Raw genomic sequence first — 20,438 nt, forward strand, 5'->3', positions numbered from 1 at the left:
TATTCTTATTATTGGAGCACCAGCACCACTTTTGCACCGTCCACCACTAGAGGCGCTGTTTCAAAAATGGCCCACCGGCTGCTTATCTCGTCTTTCCGGTGCCCCCATTGCCCCCCTCCCTCCCGATGCTAGCACCGTCGGGCTTGGCTGTGGGAGCGTAATGGCGGTGCACCGGGGACCCTCAACGAAATGGCTCTTCACCCGGGAGCAGCTCGAAAACACGCCGTCTCGACGCTGCGGGATCGAGGCTGACAGGGAGCTCTCTTACCGACAACAAGCCGCCAACTTGATCCAGGATATAGGCCAGAAACTCAACGTGTATCCTTCTAGACTCCCACGCTAACACGACTAGCGTTCCTTACACAGCGGCTAGCTCGAGTTAGCGTTAGCTTACAGAGTGGCAGGAACACCGGGGCTGGTTACCTATCAACATTTTACTTCTGAATACAATACCAAGTATTTCTTTAGGACGTGGGGGTTTCTATTTCTTAGAAAGTGTTGCTATTTTACCCGGCTAATATGCTGTTCACCCCCTGATAAAAGTGTGAGGCCTGCATGCTAGTTTAGCTTTTGTTTTCCTTTACATTGTAGAATCTATTGTTAGCAGCGTCTGTAAATGCTACACATATTCTACGTTAGGAAACCCGATTTCATAGACAATTCAGTCCGCATATCTGGTTAAATTATGTACTCGGACCAAGTGGAACTGGAAGCAAAATGACAGGATTTGGTCAGAACTAACGTGGTAACGCTGCACGTTTTGCTGGCTGTCTCACCAAACGCTAGCTCGATGCTAATGTGGCTTCTAAACCAGAGATCCATGGTTTTCTGTGTCTTCCATGTGTTGTGCCTTAACTGTAAACCCAGTTCCCAACTGATTATCAACACCGCTATAGTATATATGCATAGGTTTTATATGATTCACTCCTTCACCAAATTCCATAGAAATGTAAGTATAACACAGCGTTGGTGGCTTCTGGAGTGACGTGGTGCCGGCGATGACATCTGGCTCGGGTTTTCTCTCTCCAGGTCATTTCCCAGACTACGTTGTTCCTGGCAGCGAAGGTTGAGGAGCAGCCCAGGAAGTTGGAGCATGTTATTAAAATAGCCCATGCCTGCATCAACCACCAAGAGCCGGCCCTCGACACCAAGAGCAACGTAAGTGGAGTATGACTCAGGAGGAGGAGAGCTTGCCCACAGTAACGTGGACATCACTTACACAAGTCCTGGGGTTATATTAGTGTTTTTAAATGAGGCTGTTTGTGTTGTCCTGTTATTTAAAATGGAACCACTGGCTTTGGAGAGAAGACACTTGCTGTCCTGACAATCGGATCCGTTCAGTAGCTGATGAAGTCGATGATGTTGCTCAGAGCAGAAACATTAAATTCTCCACTGCTGCCTTGAAATGTATCTTTTATCCCTGAATGATGACGTGGAAGCTGGAGGTGATGGACTGGACTCATTTTAGACAAACTCTTAAATTCAGACAGGAATCAGTGTTGTGGGTCAATGTCTCCACCAGAGGAAGTGGGGGATTGCGATGCTGCCGTTGGTGCTTGAAGCGGTGTGTGTGGCGCTCGCTCTGGCGTCCTTACATGTGGCGGGAAACTCAATCCGCTCTCCCGTTTCAGCATTTAAAATCTGTTGTTGCAGCCTGAAATGGCACCTAGCAGCGGAGGTGACGTTGGCTCTCAGCGACACGCTTTGTGTGAGACGTGTACCGTTGCATTTTGTTGTTTCACACACGCTTGATGTTCACGAGGAAACAAGGCTATTCACCTCCCATGGCAACCTCGGTGACGGTGAAGCGTGAGCTCCGCTCCCCTCTGCTGATTTTAAGAGTGACATTTGTCACGATGATGTCGGAAAGTTTCAGCTTTTTCCTGAGATTTGTGAAAGCGAACAGTGTACTAGCAAAAAAAACCCCGCACCACTGCTTTTTTTTACTGACACTGGTATTTCAAGCTTTCTAAATATTAGAAAAAAAGAAAAAATAGCTTCTTGAATTAAAGCTCAGAAAGGTATATTTAAAAAAAAGTACCTCAATATGTTGTGGACTTGAGAAAATGAAAGGACACAAGATATTTATGTCATCGATGGACAACAATCTAGTTTCTTAATGTTTTACATCCGAAATTCAGCAGGAGCACCCGGTTCAAATGGTGGTTCTTCATTTTGTTAATAATAATAAAAAAAAAGAAGCCGCTTAAACACTGTTGCCAGGAAGCACATCTTCAGCTCATCATTGCTTATTTGTTGTTTTTATTTAGGCATTCCAACAGCAGTCACAAGAGCTTGTAGCACTGGAAACAATAGTGCTGCAGACGCTGGGTGAGTGTTGAGCTGCTTCCTACATTCAGCATCTTTAGCAGCAATATTTCCCCAGAGGACCCAGACTGCCACCTGTGCATATTGACGGTGGATGTATGAAATGAGCATTTTCAAATATTTCCCAGACGAATCTTAGAGGGTTGTTTTTTTTTTGTAGCTTTGGTTGCTATTTTGAACAATCATGGCGTTTGACATTGCTTCTGTTCCCGCTCTCTCTCAAGCAGCAGTGGCTCATCTTTATTCTTGATTGCAGGTTTTGAAATAACAATTGATCATCCACACACAGATGTTGTGAGGTGTTCCCAGCTAGTGCGAGGTATTTGTCTGCTTGTCTCACTTGTCCAACAATTCTTTCTGATAGTCAGTTTTCTGTTTGTTTGTTTGTTGGTCACCTTTTCTTAGTGCAGGTCCCTCGATGAAGTCTTGTATCTCAAAATTACATGAATGCAAATCGACTGTTGCGTAGCAACTGAATTCTAAACCGACCTCTCTCCTTCCTTTGCAGCAAGCAAGGATTTGGCACAGACTTCCTATTTCATGGCTACCAACAGGTTATTATCCTGTTCCCATTATTGCACTGTAATGGCACACTATAGCTTCCTGTCCTGCTGGGTCCCCCTTCCTGTGTCCAACGCCCTGTTTGCACCTGGACCCTGGGAACCCCCCCGTGGGGAAGTACCGGCCAGGCTGCTGTGTGCGGTGTATTGTACAAGGGCTCTGTGTTGGCACATAGGGGTGGAATGCACAATGTGGAGTGTAGTGGTGCTGTTTACCTCTCAAGGTTGTTTGGTACGGAGTGCATATGTCTAAAAAACTCAGATGGTAGCCTGAATATAGATTGCCGCTAAAGATTCTTAAACTTATAGAGCCATTTGGTAAGTATAGTTCTCAGTTCTTTTTTAAGTTTGAATTTTTTTGCACATTTTTTTTCACCCTTAAGAAAAGAGAAAAAAAAAAAAAAAGCTAACAATTCAAGACCAAACTACACTGCAAACTGAGCTCTAAAGGTTTAGAATCATCTTTGGTTTGACTTCAAAGAAGAAACACTTGAGGCCAAGATTTCTTTACTCAGTAAGTTTGAAGTTTTTCTGATTTTTAGTTTTAAAATGTTCTCATTTCGCACCTCTAGGTTGAGATGCGTGTGAGGGAGGACGGCGTTCCCAGTAGTTGACGGTAGACAGGATGCTGCGGTTTTCCTTTTGTGACGTTCCAAGCTTAGAACTCCCTTTAGAAACAATGGAAGAAGCAACAAACCAGCCAGGACAGAAAATAATGAAATACTGATCGTAAAGTTGAGAATTATTCAAAATACTTTGGTTTCCTTTTGCACCGGTCATTTTCCGTATTTATCAAGATTCTCTGTAGAAAGTCGGCCCTGATTTGGCGGAAATTTATTTCCAATATTTAATGACTGCACATCACAAGATACAGTGTTTCTTAGTTGTGTGGAAGAACTCTTGTTCTCCCTCCATGCATGGGGAGTGATGCTGTTTTTAATTATTTTCAGACACGAGAAGCTGACGTCAGCCTTTCACCTCAGTGTCTCGTCTTGGGGGGGGGGGGGGGTCTGAGATGATCTACAGAGCTGAAACTTGAGACAAATTATCTATATTTGTTAAGTTGGCTCATAATTTAATGTCAAACTTTGGTAGAAAAATAGCAGCAGAGATGATCTGTGTCTCCCTCCTGGACTGGGTCCATCATTTGGGGGGACACATATCTCACTGATAAAATGGCACATAACATAATGATGCACATTATTTTTAATGGCTCTCACCCTCCTCAGTGGGGCAGGCAGACGAGTGCTGGTCACTCCTTTTATTCATGACTCGCCACCCTCCAGATTCTTGATAAATACGAGATCGGATCAATTATTTTCTCACCGCTACTCTTGATTTAATGTTTGAGAGGCAGTTTGCAGTGTAGTTTGGGCTTCAGGGTGCAGGGAAATTAACCTTTCAAAGACTTAAAGGTTTAATTTATGTCTTTGCCACCAACGTCGGTGTTTCTCAGACTGTTTTCATGTTGTTAAGTTCCAGTCTTGAGTATTTGCATGTAAAAAGAGAAAATGTCAACTAATGAACCTTAATTTGAGTGGAAACTTCCCCAATTGACAGTTAATTAAGTGACTGAGAAACACTGTTTTTAATGTTGAGTAATTCCAATCAAGATTAATGGAAAGGCCTCTTATTAAATCAGCTTGAAGATTCTCATTCAGACACTTAGGAGGTTGTCTTAATAAAATTGTCTTAGATGTAGCAGTTGAACCAGGTAAGGGTGTGTGTATGCGATGTGGGAGGAACCAGTATTGAACCTGAGCTAAGATCACATGTGTCTGTCTGAAAGCTGCTTCAGTGGCCTTACAAACACGCCCAGCTGACTCGGAGGTTTGCTTCTCCTCTTCTTGTCTACCTCGACAGTTTGCACCTCACCACCTTCTGCCTGCAGTACAGGCCCACGGTGGTGGCGTGTGTCTGCATCCACCTGGCCTGCAAGTGGTCCAACTGGGAGATCCCCGTGTCCACCGATGGCAAACACTGGTGGGAGTACGTGGACCGCACCGTAACGCTACAGCTGCTGGACGGTGAGAGGCTGGACAAGTCACCTCTGTGTTAGTGAGAAAATTGTGGTTTTGACAGTTCTAAAGAGCTTCATGTTTGGATGTGACTGGACCCTTATCTAGCTAGCTCTGACTGTCGGACATTAAAACTTGGGCTGCTCACTGCTGCGTGTGTGTGTGTGTTCCCAGAGCTCACACATGAGTTTCTTCAGATCCTGGAGAAGACCCCCAGCAGGCTGAAGAGGATACGAAACTGGAGGGTAGGTCCCTGTCAGGTGTTGAGGATGAGCAGACGTGGATCGATGCCGGTGCTAATGCTCTCCCGCGGTTCTGCAGGCCATTCAAGCTGCTAAGAAGCCAAAGACGGAGGGTCCTAGCGTGGACAGTGCCTTCCAGGGGTCATCCTTAGAAGGTCTTCCTGGTGTCACCAACTCCTTCTTCCCCTCCACCTCAGCGTCAGACTCGGCAGAGATGCCTTCCCTCAACGCCATTGCAGGCTCGTACGCGTCCTACCAGCCACTAGGCGACCCCTTCTCCCAGCCCCCCCACTCAGACTTCACCATGGTGAAACACGAACACAAAGCTGCCAGCGGCTCCACTAGTAAACACCAGCAGCTCACTGCAAACGCTGCGCCTTTTTCACGGCCACAAAAAGTCTTGACTCTGGAAAAGTACAGAGAGAAACACGCGGCGGAGTTAGCTTTGCAGAACGGCGTGAAGGAGGAGCCCAGCACGGACATGTACACGCCTCCTCCAGCTCTCTCCTCCCACCACCACAAGAAACGCTCACAGCCACAGCAGGCCGGTCAGTCCAGTGATGGCAGGAGAGAGAAATCCAGTTCCAAAAAGACTCGTCTGCCTCAGTCGTTCACGGAGAACGGCTCGGCCACCAGCGAGGAGCTCAAGATGAGAATCAAAGTTTCATCGGAGCGTCACGGAGGCTCCGAGCAGAGCAAAGACAAGCACAAAGAGCACAGCGGCCACCGCCACTCAAAACACGGCCACTCGCACCCGTACTCCCTCAGCGCGAACTCCTTATCTCTACGAGCTCCCAGCAGCCACGACGGCAGCTCCTCAGGCTCGTCTCGCAAGAGGCCTCACTCTGACGCCGGCGGCAACCACCACCACCACTCGTCCAAGAGCAGCCGCAGCTCCAAGGCGGGCCTCGGCTCGTCCCACTACTCTTCCGAGAACAGTCAGAGGATGATGGAGCACCACGGCCACGACGGAACCAACGGCATGCTGACGGCCAACGGCCAACACACTGACTACAAAGACACTTTTGACATGCTGGACTCTCTACTAAGTGCCCAAGGAATGAACTTGTAACCTCGGAGCGGCCAGTGTTGTCTAGAATAAGGTATTACCATGTTTAATAGAATTTTAAAAAATGAATTTATTTGTCTTAAGTTATGTGAATTCCGCAGCGCCCCTCAGTGGTGTCCACACACTGATTCTTGAGCTGTCAAATGTAACATGATATGCATAGAGCTGTGTACTACTAGCTTGCAACAACAAAAAAAAGGACTCTAAAGAATGCGGCTGGAAAAATGGGATTTTAAATATTCTTTTGAAAATTTTCAATGTGCATGTTTTCAGTCACAAAGGGAAGACATAGCTAGTGTTTGCAGCCATCGTGACAGTTTACAGTTAATTTATGCTTTCTTTCTTTCTTTTTTTTTTTTTTAAAAAAAATGTTTTGTTCCACTAAAAATCTCAGGTCTTGAACTTTTTTAATATAAGAACAAATTATGCTCTCTTTGGGTTTACTACCTGTATCCGTGGAGATGTATCACCTCGTCCATTTGCAGACGAAGACGGCAGAACTTAATCTGTTTTAGGAACACGTTTTTTTCCCAGAGTGCACGACAAAGGAAGCGGGCCCGAGTTTGGGACTCAGCGAAACTGCACCTGAACCTCATCCTCGATCGACAAATGACCTTACATCTTCTGTGAAAGTGCATTTAAGATATCTTGGCTGAAAGTGCTCAAAGGCCTCTTGTGATTGTAACTTGTCAATCGCTCTTATGATCAGTGTCAGAAATGCAGATCTCTGAAACCAGACTGTGTAAATAGGACTGTAGTTGAGCTGTTGCTTTGTGGCGTCAGTCCAGAACCTTCCTCCATTCAGTGTATCATGAGATCGAAAGCAGACTCTGTATTGATGAACATATCCTCAAATTGTGTATCAGGAGCCCAAATAAAGGTGTAAAAGTGCTTTTACACGGTAATTTTCTTTCACGTTCTCATGGAAGCAGCGTGTGTGCAGATTGTAGTGGAAACGCTGGCTTTGAATGTCTGAATTTGAATATTCTCCAAAAAACTGACGACGTACAGTGACGGCTGTGGCTTTGAAGTCGTTTGTTTGCATTGACATTGACTGTAAAGAGGATGTGGTGATAGGTTTCTGGTTTACGCACATTGAAAGTGCTTAAAATGTACAAACCCTCGATTTATTGAGAGAGACTGGACCACGGAATTTGCTGGACGTAGTTTAGATAACCGACGGTTCATTTGAGCAGATTCTGTCTCTTCAAGAGCTCCAGCAGTTGTGCAGCCCTCAGGGTGGGACTGTTGGAAACTGTGACATGTTCACCGGTGAAAGAACGGATTTTATCTTTATCACACAACCTATTAGTCTGAATTTAGGAGGACGACGACGAGCTGCTGCCAGAGTCGTCAGACCTGCAAAACACGAGTCGGTGAAAGTCACAAACTCGATTCATTGTCGCCTCTTCAAGATCAGGACTTGCAGTCACGACAGAAAGTGAGTCTTCAGACTGTCGGATCCACAACAGAATTTAAACGCGGGCCAATTGAAATGTGCATTTTTCAGATTTTCTCGATATTTTGAAGGCCACTAATGAATCTACCGGATTTAATCATCAAGATCAGAATGATTTCAGAGCGAAGTTGCACTACGACTACCTTTTTATACGTAAAAAGCTCAGGAGGCAGGTGTTTCTGTGGATTCTTTTTCTTTAGCGTGTTCCTGATGAGAGCTCGTCTTGAGGGTTTCAACATTGAGCATCACGTGAGCACGGCAGGTTCTTGGCTTCTGATCTGTTCAGAGGTGAAGAGCACAGAAGCTTCACTCTTCAATCCTCCCTGCAAACACGTCCAGCCACTAATTTCGGCCTTGAAATCGCATATGAAAAGGAACCGCCGAATAGTTTAATCCCAGCCTCGTACCACTGGACGGGAATTTTAAGCCCTCGCTGCGTGTGAGATAAAACAGCCAGCATAATGTCCATCAAGGCAGAGGACACGATTTCCTGGTGATGGGAAACCAACAATACTAATAACAAAAAAGAAAGAAATCCACAGAGCTACTTGAAGGCTGGGACTTAAACACTGGCACAATACAGCGTCCACACTTTATGGGTGGGTGGAACATAAATCCAGCGCCTGATAATTAACCAGCACCCTCTGAAGCAGACGCAGCGTTTTCACCAAGTATTACCTTCTAATTTTAGCGTGGAAGACAATGGGGAAATTCAGCGGGAGGACGTCAGTAAAAACTCAACCATCTGGACTTTTCTTGCGTACTGGTGGGAGGAGGATGATTTATTTTCAGCAACCTCTCGAGCTGAATAAGAGACGCCTACTGCTTGAAAATCCGCAGAGAGGGAGGGTGATGGTGGTGGTGGCGGTGGGGGAGATATGAGAGCTGCTTTTGTGAGCAACAAATCCCAGAATTAGGAGCCATCTGAAGAGGAAAACACCGTCCAAGCTTTAATTACAACTCTGGAACACACAGGGGTCCATGCCAGACACAAATACCATGATTATCACTTGTGTTTCAAAGGCGAACACTGAAATAATTGAAGCTAATATACCCCTAAAATCCTGGCGTCTGCCGCAGAAACGCAAAGCTGTGTTGACACACGTGAAGCAGCGCAGCTAGAGTTTCATGTATGAGGAGGCCATGCTGGCTGGAGCATGCCACCCTCACTGTCAACAGTAAAATACAAAATGCTAACAAATAGCACCAGCATACCCTTTCAGTGGTTGCCAGCTTGAAACAGCCCAAACCAGGGGAGGACATCCAATCTGGCAACCCCGGGGCTGATGGATTTGAGAAGGGCAACAATCAAATTTGGGGGCATATGAGGGGCAGCCAGTGCCTCCCCACCAAAAAACACGTGGTTTCACTTTATCCAGAAGGGGGTGAGATTAAAAGAAATTGTGCAAGATAAAAAAAACCAGCAGCAGTCTGGGTTCTCTCCCTCCATGCCAAACTCCTCCACCAAGTTCAGCGCAAACTAGTTTTAGCATAACCTTGCCTGCACCCAGATAAACCCGGGTTAAACACCTAAACTTGACACGGCTCCAACTATCAGATTACAAAGATGAATTCCCTGTTGCAGCCACGATGAGGTCACACAGGTCCTGTCATTACTTCTGGATCAAAAATCTAACTTTATTTGGGAGAATCGCTTCTGCATAATGAAGCAGATCAAATGTCTCCTCATGCCAGGATGTTCCCAAACTGTTATATTACAACATGTCCACTAGATGGCAGTATCGTCTTTGGCCTCAGACACGAACGGCACCAAACATTCAGCATCATTTTTTTCCCCCTCTCCCTCTTCTGCTTTGGAGGAATGTTCTAAAAAAGCAAACAAGACGCAGTGTTGAATAACCTTGAAAAGGACGCCGGTTTCTGTGCCATGAATCCAAGGTGCCTCTCAGCGCACCTTGTGACGCTCACTCACAGCAACCGTGCAAACTTTGGACTTGATCCATCTAATTAACAGATCCAGGTAAGTGTCGGACAGCGGGACATGCCGTGGCGCTTGGGTCATTTTTTTTTTGGCTGGAAAGGGGGGGAGGGGGGGGGGGGCAGAATGAAGTACGTACATGTGCGTCTTAATGCAAATGATGCCCAGAAAATTGTGCGGGAAAAGTGGCATAATTATAAGCCATTGAAGGCCCATTGTAATTCCTGTCTGAGAGGTCGCTCTTGAAAAACCGGGAGCTGATGGAAACCCCTCTAAGTACCTGAGATAGAGCCGGAGGGGGAAATGACGGGCCTGAGCTGCCATTATACCACCGTGGTGCAATTATATCAATGATTGGCAGGAGCATGTATTAGTCTTCATCGTGTATTTTACTTTTTAAGCTAAGGTGATAACAAAAAAGGAAGTATCCAAATGTTTTCACGTGAAAGACATGATTTCCCTGTTTTCCCCTGTAATTATTCCCTTTACTACCCCACTTTTCTTCTCAGCCTCATGCAAATGCAGCCAGAGATTCATGTTTGTGGTGGGAGCCGGCAGAACACCAGCTGTCCTTAAAAAAACCACAAAAAAAACCACAAAAAAAAAACAGTTGATGTGAAACATCTTCCTCCCGACTCGTCCCCAATCATCAATAATTCACCAGCTTCGACATTTGAACTAATTATGGTGCACCAATGGCCTATTTGAGCAGGGTCCTGTCACATGAAAGCTACGAGGTCCTTCCTGTCAGTGGTGGAGGCGGCAGAGTGAAGCGACAGCAGCAGTGGAGGCTGAATCCATTAAAATGAATGGAAAGCACCTCCGACAATCTCTTTCACGCACACACGCGCACACACACGCGCGCGCGCGCACAAACACATCCGCTGCCTTAAATACACACACACACATTCAACATCTCCTTCTTTTGCTGCCTCACAAATAAAGAATAGCTGCCTCACATGCATAAACATGATGTGCTACAGTAGCTCTCTCTCTCTCTCACGCACGCACGCACACACACACACACACACACACACACACACAGTGACTCGCTCGCCACCTGTGTGGGTTGTTTGGCCTTCTCATCCAGACCTCTCTGGTTTTAATTAGCCTGCTGCTGAAGTGTTTTCCTTTTCTATTCTCTGAACGGCGATGATAACGGCTACAGCCGAGATGGAGGCTGTCTGCTGGTTTGTTTCATTAGGGAGCGCATAATGACCCTGCAATCACAACACCGAGAAAATACCTACCCTAATAATTACCCCCCCCCCCCCCCCCCCAAATGGCTTAGTTTATACTCAGCACTTCAACAAGGATTGATACTATGAACAACCATCTTATGTGAAATGATTCCGGTCAAGAAGCGTGGTAAATATTCAGAAATGTAAATGAAAACGGGGAGCCTCAAAAACAGCTCATATCGATGTCTACAGGACAGGCGCCGACTAGTGGCCAGAGCAGATATGACCACAGGAGAGAGCGAGACCTTGTGGGTTGACAGGTGGGCCGAACGACAGTCTGACTGCCGCACCGCGTCACACCTTTCCAGAAGCCTGACCAGGAGAGTTTGGTCCTACACCTGCCCAGACTCCCTCATAGCGTTCACACATCGTCAAATATAACATGTGAACACCTTTTAGGAGCAGGTAACACGCCTAGGTGTCATACTAGCGGCTCCAAACAAATACATTTTATGGCCGTTTGTGTTGAAGGCGAAGTTGGATGAACGAAGCTCCAGCTAGCTGGTTAATAAAGTGAGAAATGTGCTCCCTCCCAGCACAAACAAGTACATTTACGGTTAACTTAGGTTAAACTCACTAAGATTGTGATGACAAATGATGCTTCCGACATTTGCCCTCCTCGCGTAGCTTGTTTTTGACCTGCTAATGTAAAGTTAGCCGCTTTGTTAGTCACTATTCTCTCCACTCACAGCGGAGACGGAGCAGATTTTCCAAGTGCCTGTTGTCATTATTTGAATGCTCTTTCGTGGAAAGTGTGGACCTTCCATAAATTTCCACTGCAGAGCCGCATGAACGCACCAACTCACAGGTACGACTTCATTAGCTGCCGTTTATCAATGAAAAAAAATAGAGTGGCAGAACCCTTAAATAATGAGGAGAGCAATGAGGCAAGGAGGAGTTATTAGTGACTTCAGTAACCTCAGGAACATCCAAGTCATGGCTTGTATTCGGGTGTTGGAGCAGAACAAGCAGCTTTGGGGCCAGAGGGGTTGTAAATTACCCAGAACACCTTGAAAATACCTGGTACAAGCTTGGCGCTGTGAGCTAAATAAGCCATCTATTTAAAATCCGTGCTAACAATCCAAAGTGGAACTTTTTACTTCAAAGGAGCAAATATATGCTGGAGATGTGAGGACTGATCAGTGTACTGATGGGGTCATCTACAAGTGGACATAAAACTGAAAATGTGGGTACATTGTGATCCAGCTTCTGCTTTCGTGGAGGGATGACCACTGCAAATAAGCTTTAATGACTAGAACCGAGCTTCTGGAGGTTCTAGGTCGTCCTGTACTTGACACAACAAAGCAGTTATTTGAATCGTCAGGTTTCAGCGGGAGATACAGCTGGGTGTCATCGGCGTAGCAGCGAAACAAAACGTTATGGATTATGTGGCCGAGTGGGAGTATGAGGAGGAGGATGAGTTGGTTATTGAGAAAGCTGAATTGGAAAGGTGGGAGTCGAGCCTTTCCAAAGCTGGATTTGAGTCGACAGAGCATAGAAATCTGGTCTTCTGTGTTCGCAGCGGCAGGGTGAAGCAGTGGGGGTGCTGCCAAGGGTTCATTGATATTTTAAGGTGAAGCAGCACGGATGAAAATAGCGAGTCCAGTTTCAGTTTTGAGGAACGATAATGGTATCTTGCTTCTGCATGCACTGCAGTTGCGTCAAATCTATTACACAGTAATGAACAAATATATTTTTGTAGCAGCTGTGTTTGTCTGGCACCAAGCAGCAACACTTTGTATAATTTCCTTTTCCTGTTTGACATATTGCGATGTCAAGTCTTGGGGCACTGGCGTTGAGATAATGACGCAAGAAGATTGTTTTGTTATTGTAGCATGCAATCTTGTATCAACATGCCTCTAACAGTGTGTGTGTGTTTGTGTGTGTGTGTGTGTGTGGGGCAGCGATTCATGCTTTTGTGTGTCCATATCGAAGCTAATCCCCCCCCGTGTGCGTCTGAGAAAAACATCCCCCAGATACACCTTGGGAAACGTAATTCCACCAGCGTGGTCATGTCTCCTTTAAATCAGCTTCTTATTAAATTAACCAGCGCGTGTAACAATCCTAATGGCTCATAAAGACTATTTAAAGCTCCTCTTTAATCTGTAAACAACCACCTTTTATCTCTGTTTGCCTTGTTTGTCTGAAGCTGATTATTGATCCCTCTAATATCTGGTTGAATCGTCTTCATCACTTTCTATCTGCCTCTTCTCTGTAGCTCAAGCCGGCCAAGTTCCCCAAAGACGTTATTAAAATTACATCTGAATTTAGCACTCCTGTTCAGCAGCCACAGCCGAGGTAAATGTACTGCGGCGGAAAATGAACATTGATTATATAATAGATATTAGTGGTTTGCTGTAATGTATCCAGAGAACTATTGGCAGGTCTTGTGAGACCGAACATGTGACTTATTAAATACTCCCTTTATGAGATACTTCATTGCCAAACAATAAAGTTGATTGTTGGATGATGCAGCAAAACCCGATGACATGAGCAAAAAGCCCCAGTTCATCTTTCTCCATCGTCGTTACAGTTTTAAAAAGCCTGTTGTGGCTAAAAATGAACAGCACTGGCATGTCTGGTAAATATGAACCCGACAACTAAATTAGTTAGCTTAGCATAAAGAGGATAAGTTTGCCGATGTTATACTGTCATGGCAACCCCTCTGTACTCATGACTACTGTGCTAAAGTCCTACTTAACACAAAATTTAGCGTTTCTACATCAATTTCTCACTTTTAGATGCAAATTTTCTCCATCCTTTTGCTTCACAATAACAACATTGTGCATTCACTTGAAATTCCTCCTCCCAGCACAGCGGTGCGCTGGACTACTTGAGTTTTCAGCTCCAATCAAACTGTGAGCAGAGGATGGAGCGTACGAGTGATTAAAGAGGACTTGGGTAATATTACTCGTTGCATATTGCAATTTGTCACGGACATTTATTTATTTATTTTTTTACAGTTATGTGGTTGTTAATCTTGGGTTTCAATTAGCTTTGAGAATAAATGTGTGTATGTTGCTCGCTGTTCTGAAATCTGGATTCACCAAGATGTCATGCAGGGCAGCGGGAAAACAAAACCTTTGCGTATTGAAGATTCCTAACAGCAGGTAACTGATAAATGATGATTTCAGGGGAAGCAGCACGTGAATTAGAGTCACAGCCAAGCTGCAGTTTCCTCGTCTTCTCCTACCCAAGCTAAGCTAAGCTAAGCTAGCCAGCCGCTAACTGTAGCTTCAGATTTGGTGTTAAAGTGGCATCAATGCAGCAAATAAGTGAAAAATGTTGTGCTTTGCCCTTGAACAAAACGTTTGATTAAAATCAGCAAAGGATAATGGTTACGGTTCTAAGTCAACAAATGCTGATTCAAATGCTGTCCATGACTGCTGGACTTGACACACGGACGGTGAACAAGTTGTGCTTGTCCACAAATTCCCCAAATGTGAATCTAGGACATACAGTACTCAAAACGGACTACAAAAGTTGGGTTATCCGATGGTGTGGACTTATATAAACACTGGCAGGACTATTCTTACACTCTGAGGATTAGTGCCGATGCTTCCACCGTGTTAAATCGTCCAACTCCCCTGAAAAGCCTCCGCTTCTGCAGGTACGTGTGAACACCTCGCTGCTTTCATCGAGGGCTGGCAAACCTGCCCGCTATCACATAATTTAATAAGATTTATATTATCACATAGAATAATTCTGTGTGGGCTGATGGTGGATGTTGCTATTTCCAACTTTCCCCCTTCTTTTTGCACCAGCCCACTCGCACACTAATTGCCATTAAAAAAAAAAAAAAAAAAAACACGGCGTGGGTGTGAAGACGTCCACAGTTGAGTGGCCAAACGCTTCCCACTCAAACAAAATTGTGAAAGTACTTATCAATACATTTAAATGGGCGATTGTGACACAGGTGTAATCGGTTTAGCATGAAGTCTGATTTGCATGTATGATGAAAGATTGATGAAAGATGCTGCCTGGCACGGAGCTCATTCAGGAGTCGTGTGCTGCAAAAAGCAAATGAAATCCTTTTCGAGCTAATTTGGGGATGGCCTCCATATTATTGTGATCACACCATGAGAAAGAACGGCGTGTTTCCTGTCGACCACATCATTGTGAGTTATTCAATGTGCAAAAAAAATGTAAAGGTATCTCCATTCTGCTGGATTTGATTCTACTCATCTGCTATTTATAAGTGCCAGCCAAGGAAAACCTCTCCAACTTACACCCAAATTAATTGCTCCTAACACTTCCAATTAAACTTGGCAAATTTATCCCAAACTTTTGGAAACACTGTCTGTGTGTTTTTCTAATACTTTTATAACTAATAGGTGATAATCATCTCGTGGCAGAAATCCCAGATCTGGATCGCCAGCAAAGGGAAGTCAATTGTTTGCCGGGTCTAAATACAATCTGTCCTCCAAATGGAAAAATATCTCTTAAGATCCACCGATGACAGGAAGAAATTAAAGCTTTACCTTGACTGTAAATATACAGCAGGAGCTAAATTAGCTTCGCTGTCGAGCTTAATTCAAATATGCTGTTAAAACTGCAGAAAAAAAAGAAAAGAAAAGTGCTTCTGTTTTAAGATTAAGGATGATCTGACGCCTCTGCAACATGTCGAAGGTGATTTTCGCAGCCACTCCTACCTCCTACCATCACAGTTCTAGTTTCTATGGTGTTTGTTCCTTTGTCTGTGAGCAAGATTACACAGGAAAAATACTGTTGAGGCCAAATTTGACCAAACTAACCCTGGGCCGGTGAAGGAGCCATGACATCTGCCCATCTGTTCCAGGACGCGTCATGTGGCGAAGACTGAGTTTGGTGGAGGGATGCGCCTCTCAGAACAAAACAAAAATCTACAAGAAAATGAGAGATATTTGGTGGAGTTTTCTTTTTCAACAAATGTAGCACGAGTGGAAGGTGTTCTTCAGCTGAACAGGGCCCAAATCCCTCTCCCCTCATTACTCACATGATGATATGAAACAACGCGGCTGAGATTTTTAACAGTTGGAGAGTCTAAGAATTAAAAAAAAAGAAAAAGAAAAAAAGGACGACTTCAGTGGATAAAACCCAAACACACCAGATGGAAACAAGCGAGCGCAAACAAGACAGACTGTCGATATTTTAGTTTTCCTGCAATTTATTTCTTACAGCCTGTCCAGACACGCTGTCACTAAACCTGGATTTCCAGCCCCGGACCCCGGCGGAGGACATTCCTTCACTGTCTCCGTAGCCCCTTCATTGATGTCAGACAAGATATGTGCTACTTATGCCGTGTGTTCAAGGCATTATGGGATGTTGTACCAGCAGAGCAGAGGGCTGATGGAAGACAGTTGCAATCGGCCTCTCCTCATTAGATGCAGGGCTGACTGTGCTCATTAGGCCGGCGGCAGCGCGACGGGGATCTATTCTCCTGAGGTGACCAAAGGTGATTACACAGACCTTCCAAGTCTCAGTAATGATACCCCGGACCTGTCACTCTTGTCACGAGACTGACATGACCTTTTTATGGCTCATGCGCTGACGAGAGGGGGGGAAAAAAAAAAACCCAAAACTAAATTTATAGGATGAGGCAAGAGAAGCCCAGTATGCAGCAGCATGCATCATGAAACTTTTTATAAGCTGTTGATTTCATAAAAGTCAACAAAGAATATTTCCTGTGAATCTATTGGCGACTTAAGTGATTGCAGTCGCAGCCTTAATAAGAGCACAAAAGCTAGACCTTGCCATTAAGGCCGATGAAATAGAGGCATGCTGAGCAGCGACAGAGCGTCTGAATAGATGTCTGGAAGCAATCTATGAAAGATGGCTGATCAATGGCCACAAAATGGAAATGGGAGATGAAAAGATGTCTTTTAAGGCTGCTGAAAGGGGAACTTGTTGGAGGGTGTTTTGTTCAGGCTTTCCATTTTTAAACCTCAATCATCTGAACACAGAATACATGAAAGGGCAAAACGCTAACGCTGTAGCCTACTGTGGCTTTTCCACTCTGATGACAAGTGCTGCCATGATTCTCGTATAGTTCTGTGTTTTAATGCATGAACCATAAGTTGAGTTGCCGCAGTATCAGACGTGAAAGTGACAGAGCGCTTGTGGAGGAGGAGGAGGAGGAAGAGGAGGAGGAGGAGGAGGAGGAGGAGGAGTCCTTTCATGGATGTAAATCCAGAGAAGACGGATGAATTCTCAAACTTTTTCGAGCCACAACCAGCACCTGCCACTCTCTTTAATATTTCTTTTACATTTCTGGCTGTTTCAAATGCTTTCACGCGATTTTGATGAATAGTAAATCTGCTGGAAAGTCATATAAACAAGCAGACGCAGCCGTCGTAACACCACTCGCATCCACCTGGGTACTAAGATCGGCTGGTGCAAAAGAGCTTGAAAACAATCAGCGCAGCAGTCGTAGAGCAGCTGGTCATGTCTGGGAAAAATACTGGTGATGTAAAAAGGAGGACTACAATGATTTCCTGCTTTATGGCTCTGGAGAAAACTCCCCTGATCACACGGCTGGGATATAAAACAAGCTGGTGGAGCAGTGAAAAAACAACAACAAAAAAAACCCCAAAAAACAAGCAACTGCGCCCAGTTGACAGGTTGCAGATAAACCTGATGTATTTTAAGGTTTTAAAGAAATCTAGACGGACAAGAATAACCCAAAATATCAAACTGAAAACACTAGTCAGAGTGACTTAACACTTACCCAACGCCCTGAATAATCATGCGATGCCTCTATCCTTCACCTGTCAATCACAAAATAGCCACGCCCTAAAACTATATACAGCTTTCTCAACTTTTTTTTTTTAAGCAACCGCTATCTTCAAGATAGACATGGCCCTCTGCTGGCCATTAGTAAGACTGCAGCACTTCAGCCCACTGCTTTTATGCAGCCTCTCCTGTCGACCACACAAATCCTACTGATTAAAAAAAAAAAGAGAGAGATTACATCACACATCCAGAGCCAAAGCCCTGTGAAACGATGTGGTCAGACCCTCACAGGGGCTTTTCCGCGTAAAGCCTGATTGTAATGGGCCACATGAAGTGCCAATTTTGCACCACACAACCTCCAACGTACAAATGAGAGCGAGCCACAGTGAAGATATACATTAATCCAGGCCAGATTGGGGACTGTATGAATTATACTAAGAACCTTATCTGTTATTTCCCCGATCTCCTGCTGGGTGAATTGATTGCGTTTTTGGTCTTAATCCACAGCATGCCATGCATCTTGGGAGACAACCAGGGAGCCATCTTGAATAAATAGAATTTGGACTTGACAAAAGCCATCTCCAGCTGAGCAATGAGAAAGCATCCCTTTACCGTTGGATATCCCCTACGACGCCGGATGACATTAGGAAAAAATAGCCAGCCGTGGTTTACATGAATTGTATTGGTTTTCTTCTACTCGCAGCATTTTCTCTCTGAATATCATTTGGGTGTATCGCATCATCAGGATGGATAAGCCTATTTTGGAATATGCCTTCTGCCGCAGTGGTCCTCAAGAACGTCTCTGTGCAACCAGAGAGGCTGTTTTAATGAGATGAATTAGATCGCTTATGACTGATGGTCCTCCACCAATTACCTGGGCCATAATACCATTTTCCCCCACCCTGGGCGTCACGCTCCGCAGAGCTGTGCCAGCCTTCTGCGAGCACGACGCTGCAGCAGGAAATGATTAATCATCTCATCACCATCCCAAGAGATAATATGACAATAAAGACAAAAGCCTCTCATCAGCTGTGGCTGTTTAAAAGCCAAGAGCGGCGTCCTAAATGCCGAGTTCAATCACACGATATGAGCGCAGCTTTTTCCAATACGAGCTTTCTTGTAACACAACTGGCTAACGGTCCATTCCTTTTCAGTAACGAGGTTCTGCCAAATGACTATCAGATACCGCGAGTGTCAGGCTACGGCCTCCCTCGCGTCGATTTCCTTCTGCTTGCTGAAGGGCAGGGAGGGTCACCGACACAGAGGGATCTCAGCGGAGAGTGTGGCAGCCAGGAATCAAACCACAGCAGGATTCAGCCACGGATTGGAGAGCTGACGGCTGCACACAGGGCGCTGCGAAGGCTTTTATTGGCCCCTCTCCATCACACCTGTCACACAAGATTGGGTTTGTAGAAGCGCTTCCTTCAGCTGAAAAGGCCAAAGTAGATTATGGGGGCAGACGAGGTTGAAATGGAATAACCAGCAGAATGGCGCCAAATATAACGCCTTGCTGTCTGAATGCAAATCGCAATTAAATTATGAATGATTTGTATAGTTTACTGTCAAGTGCTGCCTGGTAGGAACAGCTCTTAAAAAAACGTGTCCCCAACATATGAGGAGATGAAAGCCAGACTTGAAATCATCAGTTGCAGCGATATTAATCTATTTCTCAATTTACAGCGGAGCCCCATGACGGCCTCATGGAGGTCCCCTGACCTATATTGAGAAACACTCTGCACTCTGCGCTGATGTTAGCATTTCGAGGGTACATTTTGCTCTTCTGGTTATGTTTTCCTCTTGGCCCAGGGTTCTGATGTTTGTTGTGTGGATTATTGATTTCAGCGTGATCTGAGAATAGGTGGCAGTAGATTTGATTTGTTTGTTCTTTAGCTTTGAGCTAAAGTTTAAACGTCCTCTTTTGACTCCTGACACTCTCTCAGTACTTTTCCCTCACCTGTCTGTGGCTCTAAACCCCGCAAAGTGTCAAAAAATAAAAAAGAACTTTTTTTCCCCCAAAACAAGAGTGAAATGTGTATTCAATAGGGATTATCCAGTTAATATACCTGAGGCACAATAATGAGCTTTCCTGACAACAATATTGGAGGTTCAGCTGCAACGGCCATTTCAGTGTGAAAGTATAATAATTTGACTCATGTCTGAATGACTTCCCTTACAGTCACGGCTGCAGCGTCAGAGTCCTGCTATTGCTCATGTGAAACCAAGTCCCACTGTCATGCCAGCTACACCGCGACAGTGTGTCATGGCTAGACTCCTAAATATTTTAACTGGCGCTTCCCATGGTGTGACACTCAAAACGTCTGTTTAAAAAAAAGGGACAAAGGAACACACCAACCACCCTGCTAAATAATGTGACATTTTTTCAGTTGACTTTTGGTGGAATTTTTCGGGTAAATATACTTGAAAAATGATCCTCCTGATTGAACTCAGGCGTGCATCTACATTTCTTCAGTCGAATGACATTTAGCGCGGCTGGCTAATAGATGGATAGATAGATATTAGCCAGCTGCTGTGTACATGTGTGACCAGTCATTACTTTGGGGTGTTTAGCTCAATACAACCATCCAAGCAGCATTTGTAGCGAGCAGGGAGCACCAGGGATCAGGTGTGTGTCGGGCAACAGAAACTGTCATTTACAGTCTACAGTGCTGAGTTACATTCAAAATGACGAATTGCTCTCTCCTCTTTATAAAATTCCTCCAAAGCTCTGTAACATGTCATCATAGCTCAATGACCTGAGCTAAATAAATTCACTGTATGCGTAAACAAAAAAACACTATCCCTGTTAGCTTTGTCTCTCTCTCTCTCTCTGGAATTTAACTGCATAAAAAAAACAAAATAACAGTTGACCTC

The 20,438-nt window shown here is 44.8% G+C and overlaps 1 protein-coding gene across 1 annotated transcript; it reads left to right on the forward strand.

Moving 5' to 3' along the window:
- Positions 1 to 118: 118 nt before the first annotated feature.
- LOC147272654 (cyclin-T2-like) lies at positions 119 to 6,573 on the forward strand. Its single transcript, XM_086198905.1, has 9 exons — positions 119 to 318; positions 868 to 949; positions 1,030 to 1,158; positions 2,271 to 2,331; positions 2,585 to 2,647; positions 2,837 to 2,882; positions 4,752 to 4,915; positions 5,081 to 5,151; positions 5,228 to 6,573. Exons 1-9 carry the CDS (start codon positions 161 to 163, stop codon positions 6,218 to 6,220), a joined length of 1,767 nt encoding a protein of 588 aa, XP_086055031.1. The 5' UTR covers positions 119 to 160; the 3' UTR covers positions 6,221 to 6,573.
- Positions 6,574 to 20,438: the final 13,865 nt, after the last annotated feature.

Source organism: Aulostomus chinensis, chromosome 1, assembly GCF_037954235.1.
Source record: "Aulostomus chinensis isolate RoL2024-O1b breed Wild chromosome 1, RoL_Achi_v1.0, whole genome shotgun sequence".
Taxonomy (NCBI): Eukaryota; Metazoa; Chordata; class Actinopteri; order Syngnathiformes; family Aulostomidae; genus Aulostomus; species Aulostomus chinensis.